The sequence below is a fragment of the Homalodisca vitripennis genome, unplaced genomic scaffold (genome assembly GCF_021130785.1).
Source record: "Homalodisca vitripennis isolate AUS2020 unplaced genomic scaffold, UT_GWSS_2.1 ScUCBcl_86;HRSCAF=1036, whole genome shotgun sequence".
NCBI classification, from domain to species: domain Eukaryota; kingdom Metazoa; phylum Arthropoda; class Insecta; order Hemiptera; family Cicadellidae; genus Homalodisca; species Homalodisca vitripennis.
In genome coordinates, this window is record NW_025776218.1 from 170,465 (window position 1) to 198,429 (window position 27,965).

General features: G+C 37.4%; 1 protein-coding gene across 1 annotated transcript; it reads right to left on the reverse strand.

Annotated features, from left to right (window-relative positions):
- Window positions 1–59: 59 nt before the first annotated feature.
- LOC124370337 (uncharacterized protein DKFZp434B061-like) lies at window positions 60–25,898 on the reverse strand (the record flags this gene model as incomplete). The annotated part of the gene is made up of 5 exons (XM_046828627.1): window positions 60–468; window positions 3,974–4,146; window positions 5,121–5,279; window positions 21,152–21,321; window positions 24,969–25,898. Coding segments are annotated over 5 exons (1,841 nt in total), but the record flags the coding sequence as incomplete, so codon positions are not given.
- Between the last annotated feature and the right edge of the window lie 2,067 nt (window positions 25,899–27,965).

Consider the following 27,965-nt stretch of genomic DNA (forward strand, 5'->3'; position numbering starts at 1 on the left):
TTACGGTCGGTATAGGGTTGGTAGTCGCAAGATGTCTAACCAGTTATCGTCGTCGAAAATTAGCAAACTGAAGTTCCGGTCGTCGACGGAGATACCGGATATTGTGTTGGCGGGAACTTCCTTAGTGTACTCCTCGCAAGCCTCATTGAGTTCCGCCATAAAGCGTCATACTCCAGTTCCAACCTGGAGGGCACTTCCGTACGGGGACGATATGTGTCGTCTTCCACGCCGCATTCTAGGATATCCCAAGCCTCGGCGTTGAGAAAATCGGGATCGAGGAGTTTCTCACATTCGGCTAGGTGTCCGTCGAATGCCCCCAATCGGCTCGTTCTCAAAACTTCCTCTGTGTGGACTCGCCACACTAGTGTGTTGAGTTGCCTCGTTTCGATTGGTTGCAATCGGGAGAGTCGCTCCGCGAACCACGTGAGAGACACCCCACAGTCCACATTGTTTTGTTGTCTAGGGCAACTGGAAGACGTGTCATAAAGGAGCCATGATTGAGGGGATTACTCTAAATCATGAGATTGGGCGTACCTCCCTATGTCGTGGAGCACTCTTTCCGTTGCTGATACGTGAGTGCCACCCAGCGAATCGAAAGTCGAGATCCGTTTGGCGTGGGGGTGAACAGCGATAAGGACCCAATGCCCTATACCGGTCGGAAGGTGTAGGGGAATTAGTATAAGTTCTATGTCAAACCTTTTGCCCTTCCTAAACCTTCTAACTGCCCTATTAAAATGCCCATTCTCGAGGTCCTTCATGTAAAATGTATCTAAGCCTAGGAAGGTCGGGAACCCATGCAAGCCTTCTTGATTTCGTCTCTCAATGAGGCGGAGATACCCCTCGATGACAGTGTCATTGAGCCTTCAGACACTCCATCAATACTTCTGCCACCAGAATAGTGGGTGTCATCTTCCAATCTGTCAAAACAAAAAGCATCGTGCAGCCAAGAAATCATTCAGGAAAATAGGTTAGTGGGAGGGAAACTGTGGGCACACTACAGGGCAACACAAAAATCTAGTGTGCCTCCAAGGAAGAGTATGCCTTCAGATCCTTCGTATGGCCTACGTCTTTTCCGTGGAGATCTCGAAGTTGGAATATATTCCATCCTATCTTTCTATGTAGGATGAATGGTCCTTCAAACTTTGGTGCCAATTTTCCTGCTATATTCTCAGCCGCTGAGGAAAGTGTAGTCTATGGCTGCGCCTCAAAACCCGTTGACCTATAACCAAACTTTTATCTCATCTTCTTAGGTTATAGTAATGAACTTGGCGACTGTGTGCTCTTTCCATATTTACCTTACATTTTTCCTTTAATTTTAACATGAAGTTCGTGCGAAATTCATGTATATCGGTTTCGCTAGGTGTAACAGCACCTTGAGTGGTATTCTCTAATACCTGACCATAAATACAGTTTGGATTTTTAAGTTCTCTGCCGAAATTGAGCATGGCCGGAGTAAATTTTGTTGATTCGCTACAAAATGTATTAAAAGCAAATCTAAATTCGTTTTAATGGTGATCTATCAAATGGGTATAAATTGTAGCAATACCATCAGCAACTGCTAAGAAGGTGGCAGAAAAGTTCGAAGACCTTATATTAATGCGATATGGTGCTCCAAAAGCAGTACTGACAGATAACGGAACGCAGTACCTCTCCAAAATATTCCAAAAACTTACCAGTGATTGGGGAATAATTCACAAAACAACCGCACCCTATAGTCCGCAGAGTAACCCAACCGAGCGAACCAATCGTGTATTAAAAATTATGATTTCTCAGTACATGCGAAAGAATCATCGTAGTTGGGATAATGAAAGTCTCAAACCATTATCCTATAGCTGTTAGGATGGGGTATGGTTTGCTTCCCATCGCATGCTCATTGCGAAACCAAATTCCATTTTAGTTAATTTATGTGTACGTTGGTCTGTGTTGTGGTGGGGCCGACATCATTGAACTCAAAGTATTAATTATTGGTTAGAAATACTGTACCTGATATATCGAGTACTGTAGAGGTGGCCGCTTATTATACTGCAGATGTAAGCTTTATTGATATTGCTATTTACGGGTGCTCACTCAGCCAGATCAATGGTTAGTGTACCTGTGTGAACTAAAATCGGCAGCACCAAAATCAATTCTTAGGGTATCAAATTGTCGGCTAGAAACATCTAGACTATCGAATAATGTGGTGGTGACCGCTTACTTCACTGCACGCGTTAGCTGCATTGCTATTGCTGGTTGAAGGTGTCCACCCTGCCACGTTATGATGTAGTGTGGGCAGTGTTGACTATTTCTATTTAGTTATCCTTAATGTATTTTTGTTTAATATTGGCTCTTTCAGCTATTAAATTGATTGACACATGTTTGAAATTACTAGTTCTGTCAATGTATCTATTTAAAGCTATATAGGCCTATTATTTATTTATGAGCTAGCCTTCTAGATATGGATTAGAAGTTTGTCAGCGTGTGATTATTACACACCTTTATACTGAAACAACTAATTATGGTGGCCTGTTATAGTTATAATTATAGTTTGTTATTCAGTGATTGTGATAATGGGGTTTGTATTGGTTGCTATTGAATGCAGAAGTAGATCATTTTATTGACATTGTTAGTTGCTGTAAGTGCTGGTTAATTTATGAGTAAGTTGATCTGCAGTGTGGTAGGTGGCCGACACCGCAATAGAATTCAGGATATAAAATTATTGCTTAGAAATACTGTACCAGAAATATCTAAAATTGGTGTGGGGGCCGCTTATTATACTGCAGATGTAAGCTTCCTTGATATTACTAGTTTACAGTATCACTAAACCAGATTATTGGTTATAGTACACCGTGTGAACTTTCAAGCGGGCAACACCACAATCGAATCTTAGAGTATCAAATTTTTTGTTAGAAATACCTAAACTACCGTATACAGTGCAGTCTCTATAATCCGGCCGTGCGCTAATACGGCACGTCCAGTAATCCGACACTGTGCGAGCAATGACGGGTCGGGTCAATGCCCTTCGGTTCATGTCACTGCAAGCACGGATGACTCACCGGCCCGCCGCGCCGCCACTAGTCACTCGTCAGTTGCTTGCCTACTTGCGCTCTGGCTACAGTACTACTGTATACAGCTTCTTTCCGTTGACGTGTTTGCGTGTGTTTGTGTTTCGTTGACGTGTGTGCTCGTGTGTGTTATTACGATATTTTATAGAGTAGCGTGGGGCAAGAGTGCGCACCTAAGCTTCAAGCAAAGCTTAGCTTTAAAAGGCATTCTTAAAAAAAAATAAAAAATGAAAATAATAGCTACTTTTACATAGTTTTTGATCAACATAAATAAAATTTACTTTTAAAATATATTTTTTGCAATAAGCATCAAATTACAAATCATCCCAAAAACGAACTTTTGCCCCATAGGTGGGGCAAAAGTTCACAGGTTCACAGGGGTAGAAGTTCGCACTTTTTTGGATGAAAATTTTTATTTTTTATCAATCTACAAACAAACCATTTGACAAAATGATACTTAGAATGGTAAAGTTTCACAATGGAAGTCAACAATAATCGCACACAAAACCTCCTACACCTCCATAGTTTGAGCAATCTTCATGCCACCATTCTTTACACAAAGAACACTGGAGCCAGTCTTCTTCTGGTGGGTCAGTATATTCTTCCTCACAGGCTGGACAAATCATTTTCTCTTTTGATGAGCCTGCTTGGTCCTTATTCTGTGATGATCCAGTAGGCCTATTTACTTTTGATTTGGTAGCGGAGACAAAAGGGAACAGCTTTTTTGCTGGATTATTCTTATTATCTATTTTTTTTCAAGAGTTTCTCTTCAGCTTCTTTCTTTTCATTTTCCTTTTCTTCTTCTTTTCATTTTCCTTTTCTTCAAGCTTCAAGTTAAATGGTGAGCTCGTTAATATCTCGGACTTTTGTTTTGTCTCTTTTGCTTATAGGCTCTCTCAGGGAGCGGCTTAATGTCTGCTGGAGAAACCCACGTTTTTCCTGTTGATTGAGCTGACGAAGATGGTGTGTTCGGCATTGGTTTTGTGGGTGCCTCACCTCCGTCTTGTGCTGGTGTCTGAATAATTTTTCCTGTTGATTGAGCTGACGAAGACGGTGTGTTCGGCATTGATTTTGTGGGTGTATCACCTCCGTTTTGTGCTGGTGTCTGAAGAGTTTGCATATTGTCTTCTATAATTGGTTCAACTGGAAAACCTAGATCGGTTACTGAGCTTGGAAGGAAGTCCTCTTCACTGAATATGTATTTATTGATCGGATAAATCCCGCATTCTTTAAAGCCATTGATTCCTCTACCCATTGTAGCAGCTTTTGGGTATGCTTCACCCAACAGTTCTGACATTTGAAATTGAGTTATAACACGACCTGGATTGTTCACCATCCAGGTGAACAATCGATTGGTCACACAACACCACCAATTGGTCAACAACCACCATCCGATTGGTCGCACATTCGAGCAAAGAAGTCCTTTAAAGGTTTGATAAAACAATTGTCCAGAGGTTGTAGCTTGTGGCTATTATGTGGGGGAATTGTTAATAAGTAAATTTCATGGTCCCTGCAAAAGTTTACAGCGTTAATGCTGATGTGAGATCTATGGTTATCCATTACCAAGAGCACCGGGTTGTCCTTAGAAGAATGAATGTGTGTTTGAAAGTGCAGCCATTCTAGGAATATTTCTGAGTTGCCATAGCCTGAATCTGAACAAAACATGACTGCTCTTGTTTCAGTCTTTTCCTGGCAAAAACGATAGCAGGTGGAATGAAATTACCACTCATACTCATTGCACAAATTACTGTTGTCAACTGACCCCTTTCTGCCGATGAAACTTTTCCGACAGCTTTTTTACCTTGAACTGATACCACCCTTGGGGCTCTGTTTGGCACAGTAGAAATTCGCGACTCGTTTATGTTGAAACATTCTTGAAGGGGGGAACTTATGTTTTGTCATCAATTCTTCTAGATTTTGAAAGAATAAGTCAACTTGAGGTTTGTTGAAGCCCATGATTCGTGCAAGACTTGTTTTTGTAGGTTCACGAAGAGATAACTTGTGTTTTTTTTTTTAAAAAAAACTTAAGGCCCACTCTTTTCCAGCCATTTTAGTGTCTTTATCGAAGGGATTACTAACTTGATTAGTTTCTGCAAATTCAAAAGCTAATTTTCGAAAATCCTTGAATGTCAAACCATAAAAATGGGAGTCCAAATCGATGACGTGTTCTTTCAGTTGTGTTTCTTCTTCACTTCTGAATACTGAGACAAACCGCCCGAGCTTGGTAACTCCAGCTCCCTGAAACATCACACGAGACCTTAAAATTTGTTCAGTACAAAAAAAATAATTGAAAACAAAATCAAGTTAACAGCAAAATTCAGGACCTTTATTGCCCTAATAGTAGCTAGTTAAGTGATTCCTTTTTTAAGCGTTAAAATACTTAATTAGCAGTTAACATAGACTAAAACGTGATATGGCTTTAACCATTTTTTTAGTCTCTTTCTCATGCTCCTTCCGTTATTCCCAAATCACGAGCTATAGTACGTTTTGACTGTCCAGCCTCGAGCATTTGTTTGGCTGATTCTAGCATTTCTGGAGTGCATGGTTTTCTTTCCGTTTTTCTCTTATAAATGCCTAAAAAAAAAGAAACAAGTATTAGTGAAATAAATAAAAAATATTGCTAATAATACTATAATCAACCATGATATTAGGTCGACAACTGAAATGATTATTTTTAATAGGTACTTATTTTTTATACACCAGTACTGCCATCATAATTTGAAAGACCTTAACTCCTCAGAAGGCAATTTTACACAAAATGATATTTTTGTTTTGACTGTTATATTAACATCAAAACAATTGTTTTACTGGTAGAAAAGGTTTTTATATGATCAGTATGCATTACAGAAATCTTTTGAGGATACAAAAACAAAGAACATACCTCTTTAACATGTGTTTTGTTGAAAAATACGGAGTTGAGGCTTTTTTTTAGCTTATTATTACACAGTAAGCAATATCTCAAGAACATAGCAAAATACCTCAACTCCAAATAACACATGTTAAAATTTGACACTTTAATTATTTACATTTCAAAGGAGTAACCTGTTAAATCTCACATGTAGCATAATAATTGTATGTTTATTACATACATACATTACAGTATATTATATAGTTTTACACATATGGTACTCGTAAATGTATAACTCTATTTCATGTGTTTTGTAAGCATAATTTTTTAAATGTTTCATAACAAATTCCCATGAGACACATAAAGAAAGTGTAAGTTACAAGGCCTAGTTTAAAACCTGTTATGTTTATTTTGTGATAAAACGCTCATAACTGCATAAATAATTACATATTGTAATGAATTTTGAACACAAGTTGGGTTATCGTATTTCATATTTGGGTTATTCCGTATTTGGGTTAGGGCCTAGTATTTCTTATTTCAGTTATTGACAAAGGTAGTTTTAAATCAGACAACAATTTTATTGTTTTTACAAAGTTAGTTTATTAGCTTAAAACAACCTATTTAACAATATTAAGTTATAAGCCTACCTGTAAATGATTTTAACTAACCAAGATACCCACAACTCAAAATCATTTGTTTTAAAAATAAATTGTTACGAGTCAGATATGCTTCCTTAACTTTAAACTTGTTTTTTTTTAAATGGCAAACTTGTTTTATATAAAATAGGGCTCCAAAACAGAAAATTTCACATGTCTAGGCCTTGGACTTATTTTACTTTTAAACATAAGGTAGTGAATTAACTAACCAGTACAATAAAGCATGACTATTTTATTTAAAAAAATTTTCGAGCTGCAAAACAATTATTACTTAAAGCTATTACTGAATACAGTTTTAAAATCACATGAAGGATACACATGTATTGAATCAGAAGATTTTTTGAGCACAATCTTTGTTATTCCTAAAAATCTTATCTACAATAGTTAGATCTGATTCTTGAGATTCGCTTGCAGTTTCATTCCAAAAGTCACGCCTATTGTTTGGCATAAGTGGCACCAGTTTTGAAATAATGTCAGTTTTCTTTTTCTTTATTTATACCTCCTTGCAACAGATTGTTTTTTGAAAATCAGGAAAACCCATTTTTTTTATCTGGTTTTTTGAGAAAATCCAAAACTTTTTCATTTTCTTCTTTTGAAAAAGACACTTTATATGTCAGATTATACTCACCTCTTTTAGCTTTCACGTACACCATATTACTTAAATAAGGGCGAGGATTTTGTTTATTTAATTTGTAAGCAGATGATAAATCCTGCCACACGGTAAAATCTGATACCAGCATAGATTTTAGTGTAACATGTTTAGAATTCGCTGAGGCAACGGTTTTCCTCAAAATCTCCAAAGTCATAAATATGCTTTGTTCGTTTCATTGCCAGTTCCACTTGATGATGAAACGAATCAGCAGACATAAAATGTATGCCCAGGCTCTAGATACTTTTTCACTAGAAGCTATCTGGTCAGTATTTACTATGTAAACTAAAAAACTAAAGAGGGTCCAATTTTGATTTTGGCCTGAACAATTGTCCAGCCATATAAACAATCTTATCTTTGTCCTCTCTGCAAATGTAAAAATGAATCAAAAGCACTGACTAGTTGCTCTTTTTTACGCCCAGCGACACCTTCATCGCCAAACAACAGCTATGGCGTTTTCTGAAGGTTTTGTTTTTTCCTAGTGGAACAAAGCTTTCTTTAAATGCAAATTATTTCTTCTGGTGAACATTGCTGTTTTCCATAGTATCCATTCTTGGTAACATAATTACCTTTTGCAGATCAGCATAACACATACATAGTATTATCATTTGATTGTGAATTAGCATCCAGTTTATATTCGTCTCGGGCATCTTTTGCCCTATTAATGTGGTTAACGTACTTGACACACTTTTCACAGTCTATGTCCCTTTCAGAATTACTGTAATGTGCTGGGTCTTCTTCCTTGTAGATGACACAATCTTCACACTCCTCGTGGCCTAGTGTAGTTATAGTTATTTTCATAAAATGGAGAACATTTCTGTACGTATCGTAAGAGCATATAACACCAGGATGTTTTTCTAAAAAGTCTTTATGCATTAATTGCATTGTTATGTCTCCTGACAAATATCGTCTCAAGGGGGCGTGTTCTCGTCGATAATGCGCCACACATGGATTAAAAGATTCAATATGATCGATTATAGATTTTTTATCAATCCGGACAGATGATTTCAAACCTCGCTTATCTTGGGGAGAGAAATACTTTTTAAATCCGTGTTCTTTATAATATTGTGCAAAACAGTATCATTGTGTTTTGTGAAACCTAGAGTTGTAAGCAAAAATGTTTTACACACTGCATGCTTCTTACCGTTTTCATCGGGTAAAGTGTAATAAAATGTCATTTTTTCTTTTGTCATCATCAAATCCCCTGTGGCGCTTTCACCACTTCTTTATTTGTACACGACAAAATAAACAATCTACGTTGATTTGAGTCAAGAGACCAAAGCTGCTCATTAATGTTTTGCCTTTGATTTTCATTTATTTTAGCTGTACACTTTTTTTCTACAAGTTAGGAACAAGGTGACTTAAGGTTATGCTTATTTTTTTGTTATTTCAATTTTTAATTGTTTTCCTTTTTTCTGGTGTGAAGAATTTAGGCTTTCTTTTGCGAGGAAATCCCTGTTTTGTAAGGCCTGAATTTTCTGTGAGTTGACAATTAGTTACATCTTGATTATTGGGATCGGTGTTTTCAGTAATGTCATCTTCATAAATAAATTCTTCATCAGAAATTTTGTTGAAAGTGAGTGCAGGCTGTTATGTCTATTTGTGTCTTGATTATTTTTGAGTAATGAACTTATTGATTTCACCACAAGTACCAAAATCTTCAGTATTATGAAAATTCATTTCTTGTTGAATATTAGTAGAACTGCTACTGTCAAGACAATCCTGCTTGTAAGAACTCATAACTAGTGGTTCAACTTGACTTTCAGTGTCGAGGCCTACACTATCCGTACCCTCATTTAAAATTTCGTGTACAAAATCTATATCTTCAGGAGACAAATCTAAATCCAAGTGCACAGAATCTGCATCGAAGAGACAAGTTGGAGTAAATATAGTCTTGTTACAATTCTGAGATAGAACTTTTAAGTCAGATCTGTTTAAAGATTCACTTGATGGAACACCAATTACCACTGGCTCAGAATTTGTTTCAGATGAAATTTCCTTAAATAAATTAATTTTCATTTGTTTACATTAATACAGTTATTATACTATGCTCACATTGTCCTGAGGAAGTTGCAATTTGGTCCAGGCCCAACTGAAGTAGTTTTTCCTGCTCTTGTGTTTATTATTTAAAATTGACATGTTAGTAACCACAGTTATACACTACATTACACAATATAAGAAAATTGTATGTTAAATAATTCTTTTCACTGTTCAACAATAAATATTCAGAACATCTTTCCTATTTACTGGTAGCAGAAGTAAAACAACCATTACAGTAACCTAAAAACTGTTTTCCTTATTTCTAACATCAGATTACAGGTTATCCACTGTACTAAAACAAAATACCTCAACTTCAGCAACAAATACCTCAACTCAAGCTGTTCCATAGAGTAATAAAAGCAAATGCCTTATCTCCAAATACTAAAATAGAAAGCCTTAACTCCACTGTAGTTGAGGTTTTTTGTATTATTATTGGTAGTTAAGGTTTTTTCGCTTTAAGGTTTGTATAACTTTTAGTGGAGTTAAGGCAATTTGTATTAGTTATTTTTTTAAATTTGCATAAATAAAAATATATTTTTTTGCAAATATGTGGTTTAAATATTGTGTAATATAAGTTTCTTGATTTAAAAATGTAAAAAAACTCAATTTCAGAAAAATGGAGTTAAGGTGTTTTAAATTATGAGGGCAGAGTATTTGATAAAAGTTTTTCACTGAAAAATTTACATGAACTATTGTAACCGGGTTTTAAAAGTAAAAACATCATTATATTATATCATAATCGTCTCAAAGAAGAAGGCAATGACAACATTTTTGGAAGACCCTTCTAGAATCTTTAACGCTGATGAAGCAGCATTTTTCTTAACCCCCAAAAGCAATAAAGTTTTGGTGCCTCTGGGATCAAAGAACGTTTATCAAGTAGTTAATACCGATGAGAAGGGGTGTCTTACTGTATTAATAAATTGCAGTGCCAGTGGAGCTATTGCACCCCCCCCCCCCATGATTGTATTTAGTTATGAAATAAATCCCTACAGACATCGCAGAAAGTGTGCCTTCAGACTGGGCAGTAGGGAAAATCAGACAGCGGGTGTGGATGACAGGGGAGCTGTTCTGTGAGTACATAACAAACATATTCTATCCATGGTTCTTAAAAGAAAATGTTGCAAGTCCAGTTATACTATTCATAGATAACTATGTTTCTCACCTCACTTTACCTACTAGCACATTTTGTTAAAAAAATGGAATAACTTTAGTGGCTCTATTACCTAATTCCACTCACCTTACACAGCCAATGGTTGGGGCTTTGTTTCGAACTTTGAAAGATGGCTGGAAGGAAGCAGTGAAAAAGTGGAGGAATGATCACTTTGAAAACCCGGTATTTAAAAAGAAATATTTTTGCTCCTGTTTAAAAAAAAAAAAAACAATAAAGGAAAGAGTTGGTGCTCCTGTTCTGAAGAATGGGTTTAGAAAATGTGGTTTGTACCCACGGAACTCTCAGGCTTTAGATTTATCTAAAATAACTAACCACAACAGCAGATGAAGAACCACAAGTACCTCACGTAAAATCTGCAGTGCAACGCCAGCTGTTCCCTTCAAAAGAGACAATAACTACTAACAGTAGGACTAAATATCTTAGAAGAACGTATAGGAGACATTAAACTACAACAGTTTAAAGCAACTCAAGGCCAGTGGGAAGGTGATGTCCGGGTCGTCATTACATATGGAAGGAATTGTCAACCGAAGTAGAAAAAAAATTGTGAAAATGTGATCATAGCACACACACTCACAATTGAAGATGTTGAACATTCTGACAATATTGAAGCTATCGGTATCAACAGGAAATATCCCTCTTGAAAATCTAGATGTAAATTTGTCAGGAGACTTAGAGTTTGAAGAACATCTGGATTTGGTAGAAGATACCTCTCTTGCAAATGTTTTTATTTTGGCCGAAGGATCAGATATTCACCTGTGGAAGATCTCTTAGAAAATGGAGAACATCATAATATAATGGAGAAAAATACATAAAATACATCGCGAAGATGAAGGAAGATTGCCAAAATCACGTTCAACCATATTTTTTACTCTCTGACAAGTAGAAGACTGAGAAATAATAACGTTCTCATGTGGTTCCAGTAGGTGCTGAAAACCTAGCGGGAGAACACTAGAACTACTTTTTCTGGTTTGTCGTTATGACCGCCTAGTACAATAAGTACATGCAGCCCCGCAGTTCAATTCATACTTTGTTGCTTTCCGAAATATAAAAGTTGTACATTTAAGAATGGGTATGTTATATCTAACAAATTTAAATATATTATTTAAACATGCATTCTCAAACATATAAACTCAATTATTTACATGTTATATACATAAAAAAGTGTTTCCCTTGAGTTTGTTCCTGAAATGTATTTGAGAGCTTTCAATATTCCTATTAATTCAGTTGTATAACTTGATAAAATTGCATTTAGACTGTATTTCAAGATAGTAATAGTAAAGATGTACCAAACCTAACCCTCCTTAAACATCCTTCAGATGTTATTGATACCCATCTTTCAATTAAACACTGTTTGGTAATTAGGGCTAGGGAAAACATTATTTTAGTCGATTTGGCTACTGAAAATGTGATCATAGCACACACACTCACAATTGAAGATGTTGAACATTCTGACAATATTGAAGCTATATGTATCACAGGAAATATCCCTCTTGAAAATCTAGATGTAAATTTGTCAGGAGACTTAGAGTTTGAAGAACATCTGGATTTGGTAGAAGATACCTCTCTTGGGAAATGGAGAACAAAAATGTAGAAATTGTACAAAAAGAAAATAACAATGATCCTAATGGAGAAGAAAATATAATGGTAATTGAGGATGAAGATCTTATAATGCAAATAACAGGAAAAGACATGATCAATAGTAATGAAGAAGACAAGACTAGTGAATAAAATGAATGTGATGGTGAACGTAAATGTGAAGGACATCCCAGTACATCTAAGAGTGGCAACGAAAATTGTACGAAGGGTGTATTTATTCCATCACCTTTTAAAAAGGCTTTATTTTGGCCAGAACCCAAAAAGTTAATAAAGAAAGAGATAACAGAAAAAATACTCAGTGTTGCTTCTGGAGAACAATGGAGGAAATACCATCAACAGAAACAACTGGTAAAGAAATAAAAAGAGAAAGCTAAAGCTAAGCGAGCAGCAAAAAGGAAAAAGCAACTAGAAGGAAAGGTGCAAAAGAAATAAGTGTAAATCGAAGAACACTAAAACCAGGGATTATTTGTTGTGTGAGCTGTAGGTGCTTCATGGAATGAAGAAAATTTATTAGGCATTAAATCTGTTTTGGATTGATTGCGATAAATGTCATGGTAGCATCCACATCAAATACATTACCAAAGAACATGGAAGTAAATTTGGTTTAAAAGATCCAAGTTTTGGAGATTCAGACTGTGATTTTTGCTGTGAAAATTGTGATGGTTTAAACTTATTTATTAAATGAGATAAATTATTTGTTATATTTTGAAATTGGTTTATGTTGCATTACATGGAGTATAATAAAGTGAAATAATAAATAAAGTTTGTACGTGGTAAAACGAGAACAATTTCTGTAACAGTACGAATATTCAGTACCTTCAAATATTTATTTATTTTTAATTCTCCTACCTCTTAACAGGTTATAAATTAAAAGGGTTAAGTAATACAGCAATCCTAAGTAATATAAATTAATTATTAAAATGTAAAAGCCATACATAAAAATTATCGGTTGAAGTGTCAACTACTAGCACAGTTAGATGTCATCTACTGCAACAGTAATAACAATTAGATGTCAACTACTAAAAAATTAACAACACTTTTATTTTAGTACATTAAAAAATAAAACAGAAGAAAAGATTAAATATAAAAACTGGAAAACAACTCTGAAATGTTATATAATTGGGGAAATAATATAATTTTGAGTCATAGTTATAAAGAAAGGAAACAGATTTTTTTAAAGAAGTAATTTCCCTTATGGTGTCTACTACTGGTACACTTACCTTACGTTACGTAACTTTTAATCACGCGACCAACGGCGGGTTAATGGAGCAGGCGGTTTTGTTATGATACATTCTAGCAGTACTATCTTGAAATATAGTTTAAATACACTTTATACATTTTAAGTTATACAACTAAATTAATATGAATATTGAAAGCTCTTAAATACATTTCAAAACTAAATGATGATAATTTTATTATTTACATTGATTCGCAGTCATCCATTATAGCGAAACAGACCATGACGGAAACCTTATGTGAAAATTAATTAATATTAATGATTATACAAATGTTTGTGTACAGCCAAAATCCAATGTAACCTGTGGGTTACAACAAAATTAATCCGTTCAGAACAAAAGAAACTATCATCAGAATATTAAAGTTTGGATGGAACTCAGGCAATAGTAAATCTCATTGTATGTATTCTTAATTTTTTGATTTACTATAAGCTTACAAATTGTAGTATTTATAAAATACTTACATCGAGAAGATGAAGGAAGATTGCCAAAATCACGTTCAACCATATTTGTTACTCTCTGACAAGTAGAAGACTGAGAAATAATAACGATCATGTGGTTCCAGTAGGTGCTGAAACCTAGCGGAGAACACTAGAACTACTTTTTCTGGTTTGTCCGTTATGACCGCCTAGTACAATAAGTACATACAGCCGCGCAGTTCAATTCATACTTTGTTGCTTTCCGAAATATAAAAGTTGTACATTTAGGAATGGGTATGTTGTATCTAACAATTTTAAATATATTATTTAAACATGCATTCTCAAACATATAAACTCAATTATTTACATGTTATATACATAAAAAAGTGTTTCCCTTGAGTTTGAAATTGAAACCTCTTTAACTCTGGCAACTGAGGTTGGGGGCCTTCTCCTGGCGGAAAACTACAACTTAAAAAGAGACAATGAGGCCCTTAATAACCAATATAGCACCACAAGCAAAAATAGCTGAGCTGGAGGCAACCTTAGAAGTTATGACAGAGACAGAGGATAAATACTGGAACCAAATTGGAAAATTACAGGGAAAACTACAAGAAACTACAGCTCAGATCGTAAAAACAAAAAACAGAACAGCTCGAAATACAACTTCTTTTTTGAAGAGCACGGCAGGAAACATAACGCTTCTACTTGATGAGCACAATAGAAAAATAAAAGTAACTTAAAAATACAATATCTAAACTCAGCAAAAGAAAACTAGAACCGAAAATAATCAGTTTGATTTCAAGGCATATACTGCTAGCGAAACACATACCCCCCCTAAATGGCTCAATCATGCCAAATGAGTCCTTCAAGTCCTTAGAAGAGAAGATAAATCCCCCTCAATGCGACAAGAGATGCACACACCTTGCTTAGTACTAGTGCAAACGAGAGCAAATAGGATGCAAGAGAAACTCATATTAATAAACAGACGGCCTCAAGGCGCAACAAAATTCACCAGCAGAAAAAAAAACCACTTTAGATGTCTCACTACAAGTCGCAAAATCACAACCTCCCCTCTGTTCACAGGAAACAGCCAAACCTGTATTCAAAAGCAGCCATCATCTGATCACAACCGGGATTAATTATAACCATAATTTGACTACAGGAGACAGCCAAACCTGTATTCAAACACTGAATCAACATCTGATCACAACCTTGACCAACCCAACAATAACACGAACCACTGGAGGCAACCAAACCTGCATACAAAAACTGAACCAGCATCTGACCACAGCCGGGACCCTCCATAGCCCACACACAACCGCAAGAGACAACCAAATTAGCATGGGAAAACAGAGTACTCAGACTATACTGGCTTCAGAATCCTTATCCTCCAGTTATACTCCCCAGTGTGTAAGGAAAATAGGAACACCCTATTTATAGAGCAAGACTTAACAACTATGGCTTCTCTCCCACTCAGCGATGACGACGGCACCGAATTCACACAAACAATATCAACATCAAAAAGAATAATAAAAAATACAGCAGTGAACAGTAACACAGGACGTACTCCATGCTGGTTCAGACCGACGCTGAGGGGATAGGTAGTAAACTAGAAACTTTCTCTTTTTTTTCCCCTTAGGAAAACCCCTCTCCCTATCAACACAACTAGGAACAGTAAACTTGTGCCAGTATCCCATCTACGCAATACAAACTTGCATCATCACTTTTTACTATAAATGGCTCATCATACGCTAGTAAAGGAGGGGTAGTAAACGCTTTTCGCAAGGCCTCGAAGCCCGTATCCCGCTTTACTCCCCATACAAATGTTCAATCTTTACGAGTTAAAGGCGCGTTTTCCTAGGTGCGGGATATACGCCGCAGCGAGGTGCGGTGTTGAACCTGGGGGGTCCGCAGAGCACACAATATACAGTGTTACGTCAGAGAGTTTTCCTAGGAATCGTACGCCGCACCCCGCCAGCGGGGATCAGACTGCGGGCCGCGCCGACTCATTCTAGAGGAGTCTACGACGCAGTCCGCAACGGAATAGCGAGCAGTTCCTGTTGTTGTGCACGTAGTTCTTTTATTAGTTTTTAAAATTTAATTAATTTAAAATGTCTACGTTCAATGCCGCTGATGACGAACAGTTAGTGGAGTTAGTAGCGGGTCACCGGATACTGTGGGATTATTCAGAGAACGATTGTTGAATAAAACAGGTAAGTGCTTTAAATACAATCTTATCTTAGTGGTTTTAATTACAAAGCATAATATAACATAGTTATATAGGGCCACAATATGTACTGTACCAATATAACATACGCAATGTTAATATGACACAATATTAGTCTACAATAAACAATTATATTATGACAACACATTACATTACATAATGTTCAGAATACTTGATCTTTTTTACATTACTGTTTGTTCGTGTTCACTCAACGTTTCCTTCTTTGGCTGATTTTCCTTCAAAGTATTCGGTAAATCTACTTCGTACCTTGAAACCCTCAGAACTAGCATATCCACCAATCCCAGCTAGGGGAATCGACTGGTAGCTCATGGATAGATTCTTCTTCACCTTGGTTAGGATATTTGTTAACGAAGTCATCTCGAAGTAAATTGTGTAGGCCACAACATATCATAATTATGTCGTCCACTGTCTCTGGCTTCACAGCTATTGGCGTAAAAAAATTCTAAAGCGCGAACACATAATACCAAAAGCATTTTCAGTAACCCTTCTTACTTTAGACAAGTGATAATTGAAATTTCTCTTGTCTGATTCTTCAATTGCTTGCTGTTTAGAATATGCTTTCATGAGGTGTTTTGTCCAAGCGAAAAGCCTCATCACCCAATACTACATGGGGTAATATGATATTTGAATTAGTTAAGTATTGAGGGTCTGGGAAAATCTTTGTTCCGTCGGCAATCATTTTTTTTCCCCATGAGCTGATTTATTTAAAAATTCCAGCATCCCCTTCCTTCCCATAGGAACCAATATCCACTACAATAAATTTGCAATTCGCATCAACTAGGGCAAGCAAAACAATAGAAAAGTATTTTTTTATAATTTAAGAATAAACTTCCACTGTTGTCTGGTGCAACAACACGCACGTGTTTACCGTCTAGTGCTCCAACAACATTTGGAAAATCCCAACGCTTTAAAAATTCGTGAGACTTATTTTTCCAGTCAATGTCTTCAGGACGACACAAGTACAAACTTTGCAGTTTAGTTTTTTAAAGATTTCAATACTAGTGGAACAATTTTTGTTAAGTACGACCGGTGAAATGCGGTATGCAAACGCCAATGATCTGAATGATCCCCTGTAGCTAGGTACCTTAAATTAAATAACAATAGTTTAAAAATTTAGTATAGGAATTGCTAAGTCGCAGCCACTTGCGTCTAGCGAATTTTCATCTGTATTATTGAAGGTTCATTTACAGGTATACAGCATGTATACCTTGACAGTAAAACAAGAAACAACTGTAGCTACTAACAACTAATTCAGTTTGCGTTATTAGTTTTTTTGTTGAATTTTTGACGAAAACTTTCTACAAATAAAATATTAAAACAAAAGTACAAGAAACACTAATCTAGACATTTACTTTCAGGAGAACAATGAAAAAAAATGTTCCAGAAGTTGATGAACCCCTTCCATCAGAAAGTAATGAGGGGGCAACTTCTGGTGCTGTATCAGGTAACTCGTCTACGTCTAAACGCAAGGTAAAGAGGGCTTTCAGTAAGGTTGGGGAATCTTCTTTTGAATTAGGAGTTCAGCCAAAAACTAAGAAAGTGACAAATAAACAAGAAATAGTGACGTTGTTAAAAAAATCTGCTGATGACTGACAAATATTAAACAAGTACCTAGAACAATCGATTGAGACTGAAAAAGAAGATGAAATAGATGCTTTTGTAAAAAAGTATTGGCCTAACCATAAAAAAATTTGATGAAGAAATGCAAGCTGAGGTTTAAAAGCCAAATTTTTAACCTTGTATCACAATACGAATTAAAGCATATTCGCAAAAATAAATCATCGTCATTCATACATTCTGCATCTCCAGCTACTTCATACAGTCAACACAATAGCCTCAGTAGTGGACGTTCTTTTCACAGTTACTCAGGGCGGCAATGAAGATAAGGAACAGCCCACTTACAACTGACCTAACAAACGTTTATTAAGCTACATTGTTTGAAATCAATTAGTTATCATATTATGTGTTAATATAAACGTATGTTCAAATACCTATGTTTTCATTTCTTAAACCTTATTGTTTTAACCAAAGGTATACACGATTTATATATTTTCCCCGATTGTACAATATTTTGATTACGCTACTAAGGAACACACAAATATTTTACTAATTATAAGAAAAACTAGACTCATCAACAGCGAATATCCAGGCAGCTGGTACAAACTTCCTCAAATACGAACAGGTATTTAGACATGCTGACATGTATCTATATCTACATTAAAAATATAGATAACAAGGTAAACCGATAAATATAGGTACCTCAAGGTAACAGCGAGTTTTTCAGCTGGAGATATAGGTTTTGACGACTCTGTTGCAAGAATCGATTTTTAATCGCCTTCTACAAGATGAAGTAAGTCATAAAACTGTTCCCGTGTAAATCTAAAATACGCTTTAAATTTGACTTCATCGTCTAAAAGATGTTTATGTATAAGGAGGTTAAATACTCCTTCACGTTCTCTTTCTGTATACAAAGCACTTTCTTTTTTCACATAAACTCGTTAAACTAACTTCTTTCATTATTCATCGTAATTAGTTCTTGCATTACTAATGCACTACACAGTTTTTTCCTATTTTTTGGCACTCATTATACTCTGCGGGAGAAATTTGAAGTTCGCAACCCACGAAGTCTAGGAAAACACTAGTCCGTCGTTTATAGTGGTGCGGTCTGAAATGCATTGAACGCCGCACCCCGCTGCGGCTTATACCCCGAAGCTAGAAAAAACGCGCCTTAAGTCAGTTAATGGTTTTGCAATTTCTGAAAATCCTTCAATGAATCTCCTATACAATGAACACAGATCTGTAATATGTTACTTTTTTTAACATACGAAATTAAATATTCATTTAGTAAAATTGCGAAATTAGAACATAGAATTTTTTTAACATTACAAATAACGACTTAGGTTTTATAATTATCATTAAAAGTAGCGAAATTATTTATTTTACTGACGATGAGTCAGACACTGTCTGGCAGGTCCGTGCCCGCACGGAATGTCGCCGCTTTCCCTCCGATCACGGTGAGAGGCTTCCCCCACCCCCGCGATCGCGCGAACCTATATAACGACGGCCGATTGAAGAGTCGACAGAGACAGTAACCGCGACACCGCCGACTGCTGTACACAGAAGACTGCTTCGACTTCCTTCCCCCGACCCCGCTCGATGAACTACATCGCGACCCGACGCCGATATCCAGCATCAGGTAAGGGACAACGACCCTGTTCCTTACTAAAGTGATTATCTCTGCCATCAGCAATTCTTTCAATTTTTTTTATGTGAAACAGACTTTAATATTTGATTTATCATTTAGGCTAAGAAAATTGATTGATCTGAAATATATTATTAATGTTTGATGGTTATAGATTTATTTTAAGAAGAGAATTATTTGATTTTAAATATGCTCTTAATAATTTATTTTCTATTTAAGAGTATCAATAAATTCAAATAGAATATATTTGACTTTCTCAGTTTACTCAAACTTAATTACTTTTTCAACTTTAATTGCTCAAGTTATCTTTTCCCCATCAATTTAACTTAAAATTTGAATTCCAATTAATCAGATTATATTTTTTGTCATTTCAATTTTATCTTAAATACTGTGTAAAATTTTTCCGTCTAAATTTCTCAGGACTCGCATTTCTATTCCTGGCGTTTGTCATAACACCTCATCCCGAGTTTCCTTTTACGAGTTTCTCTTTCCTACCAATTATCTCCTATCCGGAAAAAAATACAACAGTCGGGACCCGCCTTACCAGGCATTGTTTTCTTTCCGGCGATTGTACTGGCATCCTGTACAGAAGGTTGTCTCAGTCCGGTAAGGCGTGTGTAGACAGTAGCCACCGCGGCACTGACGTCACACGCCGACCTGTGCCCGCGCTCTCTCTGCTCAAGCCTATTGTTTGGGTCGCTAGAGCCAGTTATTTACCGATATATTTTGTATTTGTTCTTGGGATACATTATCCTTTAAATCCTTTTTTTACTATTACGTACTACTGCATGACTTAATTGGTGTATTTATGAAGATACATTGATCTCAATATTAACAAAACCAACTTTAATGCACATATTAATTTGTTTTACTTTGAAAATGTTTTATTCCTTTAAGATGATTGGTTTCTACTTCATTTAATAAAAAGTACGTAGCAAACGGATAAATAAATCAATATTTGTCAAAATCTCGTGTTTTATTAGAAAATTTCTACAATCAGTATCATAGACTTATGTTAACACTTAAAAGTCGTGAATTTTTATATTTCTTTGAAGTTTTCCTGTCTTCACTCACTAGGTTCTTTCTTTTAAGAGTCATTTTTTCGTTTAGAAACTTCATTCTAAATTATGGTCCTTTGTTTTATGAATACTCTGGCGACCTCTTCCGGAATACAAGGGTATTTCTGGATAACTGACATTGTCATTCGTTTTACGACGCCTGAAAAACAAAACCTTTTGTAGTTATAACAGAACTTTATAAAATACATTTCAACGGGGTTTTCGGTTGAATTTAAATTATATTGCATACTAATAGACGCATCTGTATTTGCTAGCTTGAAAATGGTGAGAAATATTTAGAATATAAATATACATTGAAATAATATTAAAGCTGGAGCTGTGAAGAAGTTTGCATACTTTAACTTACTGTAATACATTTATTTGATGTCAATACTTCCAAATCAAAGATGATTTAGAATGTATCTATAATAATGAAACAATAAAACTGGAAACAACAATGATACCTACATAAAACAAAATTTTAAATATATTCTTATTTTTTCTTTACTTTTAAGTAGTATATATCCTAAATAAAATAAATATAGCCCGTCCATCTTGAAGCCCATACAACTAAAGCATTTGAAATATCTCAATTTAAATGTAAATAAACACTATAACTTACTGTAGCTCTTTATTTTATGTAACAAAATTACTACGCTCTGCAAATAACATACCATCAAAAAAATTTTATTATTCAATAGTTTTCAATTTAAAAAATAAGTTACAAAGTAGCAAAACTATTTTATTCATAAATACAATTTCGCTCAGCGCATTGAAAGAAATGAACACTACAAAAGCCTACTTGTTTCTTATGAAATAATTAGTAATACGCACCTGGTTCTTTGGAAAGGTATTTTTTATGAAATGATTAAAATTCTTCGTTCATCCACTTAGCTTGGTTGAACCATTCTGGTGATGGATGAGTCGATCCTACATATGATAAATGTTTAATCCATGAATCATTCATGCCGATTTCAGGAAATTTTACGTTTCTCTTCATCTTGAACTGTTGTAAGAGATATCGGTAACTTGTTTTTAGCTTCTTGGCCACCCATCCTGAAAGATACTCCAAGGCATCATTCTTACAATCAACGGAGTGGTTGCTTGGTCCTGGTGTACATGGAAGTTTATCTTGTGTCATCTCCACTGAAGATTGACCTGTATCGAAGCAAGGGCATGTAGTTTCGATCACGTTTACTCCTGCTACGCGCAATACTTTACTAACGATTGTTTCTGACGTGTCTTCGTTGTTGTATAGTGTTAGTATTTTGCTGTAATAAGCCTTGAGTTTTACCAAGAATGATTCATCCGCAGACGGTATATATGGGGTAGGATGATCGTTTAGTCCTCCTCTCGTTCTAATCTGAGAGAATAGATTCTCTAAACAGTCTTGGTTAAGCCTATGAGTGAGTATGTATTTAATGTCGTTACTATGTTTTTGATATCTTTGTAACAACTCTTTTAGTGACATGATAGATATAATGCACCCCTTTTGAAACAACTGTAAGGACTTTTTCCCACAGCATCTCATTGTTTGTCATAGTTTTCAATGGTGCTATGCTAACACATTACTAAAAGCCTGATCTGTATCTGAAGCCATTGTACAATAACAAAAGATAGACCTAAACCACTTTCACTAGAAATCAACTCACATGCCACTTGCCCACTGCCACATCAATTCCTTTGTTTACGTTTTGGAACTTAGATCAAGTAGCACTTCCACCACCTGTGGAGTTACAGGAGCGCATTCTGTTGTAATTTTTTTAAAACCATTTGGAGAAGGTTTGGCACATAGATCTTTTAGCCGTGCATTGGCATAGGAACATAGATCACTTAGCATAAATAAAAACAATATTTGTAAAAAGTGGCACTTAGATCCAATTAGCATTTCAGGTCTTCAGTTGAGTGCGATGTAGGAAAACGTAAACATGTGACATTAACAATCGATAAAAAAGCACGAAATTCTAAAAACGTTTTAGACAACCGGTGATAAGTTGTCTTATTTGGCCAAAGAATAACAACATTGGTCGTGCAACAATACACGAGATTAAAAACAAAAAGGACAAAATTAAATCGTTCTTCAAAATTAAACCTAGTGAGAAATCTGCTGTTGCAAGAGAAAACCTTGAAATCAGGTGAGTTTCCCCAAGTTGAAGATGCACTTTATGCATGGTTCATGCAAGAAAGAAGCAGGCATACACATAATTTCAGGTGATATCCTTATGGAAAAGGCCAAGTTCTTCTACAACAAAATAATGATGAAGGACGACTTTCGTGCCAGTGTAGGTTGGTTGGAAAAGTTTCAAAAGACGTTTCGGGATTAGACTGTTAAGTTTAACTGGTGCCAGAAGAATCGGTTGAGCCCTTTATAGAAAAATTCATAACACTGTTGAAGAAATTAACTTTACCCCAGATCAGGTGTATAACGCGGACGAGAGTGGCTGTATTTTGGCGCCTTTTGAAAAAAAAAACGTTTGTTCACAGAGCTGAAGAAAAGCGCACCTGGATCCAAATATCCGCAAGTTGGCAAAAGACCGAATCACATTTATGCCGTGCTGTAATGCCAGTGGCACTCATACATTACCAATGCTCGTGATCCGGTAAATCAAAAAACCCCAGGTGTTTTAAGAACGTAAATTTGCCCGTGGAATACACAAACCAAATCAAAAGGCTGGATGGACAAAGACTCTCTTCAACGAATGGTTTCATAACAGCTTTGTTCCATCAGCCAAGAAATTTTTGAAAAAACAGAAGTTGCCTCTTAGAGCATTGTTACTTCTCGATAACTGCCCTGGGCATCCTAATGCAGACGAATTAAGGGATGGCAACATCTGTGCACTATTTTTGCCCCCAAATGTTACTCCATTACTACAACCTATGGATCAAAACGTTATCCAAACCGTAAAGACAAGTTACAAAAATAAACCCCTTTTGTGCAGTATTTTGTTAAAAGAGGGGAGTGTTGTTACAGCACTAAAGAAACACTAACCTTAAAGACGTTGTTTTTAACTCAGCTAGTGCATGGAAAAAACTTTGGTCAGGTTCCGTTATTTCACCCCATGTTTTTAATTTGCTACTATAGCCACAGAATTGATTGTTTTAACTATTTATGATCATAGATGAGTACGGAGGTACTAAACTAGATAGACACTGTTTGTTTTCCTTGACGACGTCTTATCTTATCAGCATCAGGCATGCCCAGACTGTCGCTGTTATCGCTTGCTCATCGGGTTTCCGCTGTCGCTCAAGCTATCAGTTCTGCATACTTGTCACTGCAATATGGACGTACCTAGCAACATTTTTCCAAGTTTTACGATCTTGCGAAGTCGCAAAATGATTGCATTTCGTTTTTTGCAAAGAGCACTTATATTGCCCACTGAAAAACTATGTCCAGCGGGACACGTAATGGTTTTGAGTGTTTCCGACCAGTAAGCGATAGTTTGGCGTTGCAGGAAAGTCCGGCTGCCGAGACAACAATGACATTTCCACTGTCGTGAGTAATTACTATGGTTACACGAGCTCGAAACTTCCTTTCGAAACAAAATCCTTCTGTTTTTGTATTGCTTGGTGCTTGAACTGTAACAAGTGTTAAGGTTTTGTCGAACGCGAGTTGGAAATTAACCACAAACAACAACAGTTGACTGGAACAAACTATTTGCGGGAGGTGAGGTGATGTGCGTTCGAAAACTGCTTGCTAATCAAAAAGTTCAATTGGTAGGTCCCGGCTTAACAGTCGAATATAGAACGAGTCACCTGTGTTTGCTAAAAGGAAGTACAAATGGTAAGGCCGTGTTATCCCGCCAACGATGGGGTGTGTGTTTGGCATTTTGGGGGGGGGGGGTTTCCGGAGGAACACACGCGGAGTTAGCTTCCTGTTCGCTGGCCGTTGATTGAAGATAGGTCTGGCTGCTACACTGTTTGCCAATAATTGTCCCAATCATATTGCTCGCTGGAAACTGCAATCATGTCCTTGATCAAATGGGCTTCCATACAACGGTATTCCGAAATGCAAAACCAAAATTACTCCCAAACATGTAAACGGTGAATCACAGCTAGAAATTTTGTCGGGACCCAATAACGCAATAGCTCAAACAAAACCACATTGGAGCGTTTTGTGGGGGACGGACTAAAATCTTTCTTTCAGACGAAAACACGGAACCCAATCAAAGTTGCTGGACAAGTTACTTATTGTTGAGTTCATGTGGAGGGAAATAATTACAAACGTATGGGACAACCCGTTCCAAGCGATCCTCCGTGACATTTCCGCAGCCTACTGGCCTCTCCTACAATAAAGGTATAGGTATAGGTATAAGGTTAGGCTATTTAGTTTCACCTCAAAACAAATCAATTCCGTGGCTATAGTTAGCGATTTTAAAAAACATGGGGTGGAAATAAACGGAACCTGACCAACAACTTCTCAATGAAAACCATTGTCCTGTTTCACGGAAAAAGTTGTGGCCTACTCTGACGTTACTACAGGATTTACGAAAAACAGAAAAAGTTACTCTGAACAACAAAACGACCGAAAGTGAGTCTAATTGACAAAATACTGACTTAAGAGCGACCCGGCAATTATTGAGCAGCTTTGTGGGATGGATCCTAATGACCCCTGACTGGTTCACCGGGGAGGAAGGTAAGAACAATTGTACACCTCAAATAATGACAGAAATGACGAGATTTAGTAGCAGCACATTTAAATCGACAGCGGGTGGACCGACGAACGTAAAGGGGACTGTGTGGGGGGGCATGTGAGGCGGTGAGGCGGGTGGAGCTAGGGTTGGCGGGCACGCGATAATATCACATACCCGGGAGGCGAGTAGGGAAAGGGGGCTCTGGAGTGTGCCGATAGGTGAGGGACACGCGTAGAGAGGTGAGGGAGCCGAGGGTGGCGTGATCCCGGGGGGGCGCCCGTTGGCGGGGTGCTGGTTGGGAGGGGGGGCGAGGGCGGCAGGGGCGCTGGGGAGGGGCAACGGGTGAGGGGGGGGGAGGGCGTAGCGAGTCCGGCGTTGATGACGGTTTGCCGAGACCGGGCCGGGTGGAGGGGGGGCTAGTAGCGCTGCGCGATATGACCGGGGGGAGAGATGAGACCGGTAGACAGTGAGTGGGCGATGGTTGACTGAGATCGAAGCGGGGGGGGCGGGGGGGAGCGAGGGGATCAGGGGCGGGGGGGGAGAGGGTAGGGGGAGAAGGCGGAGGTCGGCGAGGGGGAGGGTGCGGGGGAGCGTGTCGGGAGAGGCGAGGAGCCGCCGGGATGGTCTGAGAGGGGGCGGTGGGATGGTAGCGGGAGGGCCCGGCGAGAGGGGGGACGGCGGTCAGCGTAGGGGGACGATGTGGGCTGAGTGGGGAAACGAGGAGAAGAGGACGAGAGGTGGGGGAAGGGGAGAGTGGCGTTAGGCCGGGGACGATGTGCCGGGGCGGGGCGGGCGGTCGAGCGGCGACTGGGCACCGGATGGTCGGGCGACGAAGGGTGGGGAGGGGGGGTCGGAGGTCGTGCGTTGCTCGCGGGTGTGCGAGGTGCCCGGGAGACGGGGAGCCGATGCGGGGTGGTTCGGGCGGTGCCGCGGGGGCGTTGGGAGGGGAGGGGAGGGCGGACCGATCAGGGGAACGCGCCCCGGAAGGAAATGGGGCGTGAGTGGCCGGAACTCCGTCGGGGGGGAGGGTGGCGGGGGGCGAGACCGTGGGGCGCGCGGAGGGGAAACTTGATTGTTGTCGCAGCCTCGCTCCACAGTAAAACACTGATCAGGCGCTGCGGATGCGCTTCACCACAGGCTATAAACTTGGGGCGGAGGAAAAAAATATTCGCGTTCAGCTTCTGAACTCCTTACACTCAATAGGACTTCAAGAAAAAATGTTTTGACGCATTCCATTTGATGGCTAAAAAAAAAAAAAACAAAAAAACACTATCAAAAGACTGTTTTCCTCCTGCCTGTACATGAAATAGGCCTATGCAGATTTTTCATTTTTAACTGGTGATGTAAGTTTTACAACATATTGATTTTCAAATTTTTTGTACTGTATCCATACCATCCCCGTTGTTTATTTTCACAGCCATGATTAGGCAATTAACTGTACTGTTTTGTTTATTACGTTTTATTGTGTAAATTTTAGGTTATTTTTCAATTGTTACTTTTGCGCGTATCTACTTATGTTAAAAACCTATGATCTGGTTTCTAATTAACAATTTCACATGTTACTCGTAACATTAGTATGTTTTTTCGTGACGTTTTTAACCCAATACATCCATTAATCCGGCAATTTCGGTTAATCCGATACTACCAATCCCGAATATACTGCCGGTATGAGCGAGATTGCACTGTATTGGTGGTGATGATCACCGACATGTTAACTGCAGGGCGCGGTCTAGCTGCATTGCTATTGATAGTGTTTGAAGATATTCTCACCCCTTACCAAAATAGTGGATTTGGTGTAAAGGCCCGGTAATACCCGAAATGCCAAACTCCGTTTGCCGATGGAATAGTTTGCAATTTGTATCCTGTAAAAAACCCCGATGAAACACAGTTAGTTTAAATTTTCAACTGCAAACTTTTCCAAACCAAAAAATTTATAGAACTATATCAGAATGGTACGAGAGTTTGGCGGATAGATGTTGATATTTGCGTGTGGCAGCGTAGTTACATGTGTTGTTCTAGTTAAATTGAGGAAGACGGAAAAAGATGCTGGGTTCGCACCATTCATTGCAGGCAAGAGCAAGGTTTAATAGTGGCCAGCGACTCTATTGAATGACAATAGAGATGATTACTAGGAATCCTTTTTGACCGGGACAATTGAGATTTGCTGATGGCAGTTATAAAAAAGCTGTTTAAAAGAATGGTCCGAGCGCAAACGATTTTTGAATGTTTAAATTTGTTGTGAGTATTGGACACATAAATTAGCCAAAAAGGATACTAAACTACAGGGAAAGCAATTCACAAGTGTGTGGAAAAGGTTTCTTAGCCTAATAACTTTAGGTGATTTTTTGGCTAACAGGCGACATCTTATACAAGCAATCTAGTTCTATTTTGTTTAAAGTTTCAAAAAGTTCTATTTCTCTTTGTGCCAGATGTTTGTGAGGCTTTGATTATCGTGTCCCTGAAGGGATAAACATACAGATGAGTTAAAATGTTAAAGAGTTAATGATATTAATTTCTTATTTTTAGATACATTTTTATTAATTTATGTTTATGTAATTGAGTTAAGAAATTTTACACCAAAAAACAGTTGACAAATCAGTGCTGTTTTAAACTTAATTAATAAAATATGAACTTAGAGTTGAGTTAATAATTCAAATACAATGTAGAATGTCATGAAACGACAATTTATGAAATCAATAATTACATTGCGACCCGCTTTATGGATGCAACCAGTAAGTATGAACACTGTTCCGAGTAGTTGTCAGGTTTGGATTTTGATTGTTAATAATAATAAGGATACCGTGTTAGCTGATTGTGTTTTTTTAAGACAGTAAAAACAAATATGACATTATTCATTATGTTGCATTATGTTCCTTGCAGCAATTCAGGTTTAATAGATTTCCCTCCATAATGGTTGTTAGTGTATGGAAAAACAAACTCTTATCAAGGACTTCCTTTCTCTTTCCTCCGATTGTTACTGTTTTTCCTAGAAGAAACTCCATAAAGGAAGCTAAAGTTCCATCTTTATTTTATTTTGTAAGCAATTAATAATGCTATAACATTCAATATCTATGAATTGAGGAGCGTCACCAATTTTCTCAAAAATGGGCCTTGTCCAGTCAACTTGATTTTTTGCCGTTATTGGATTCAAAAACTGTTTCGCCATGTAAC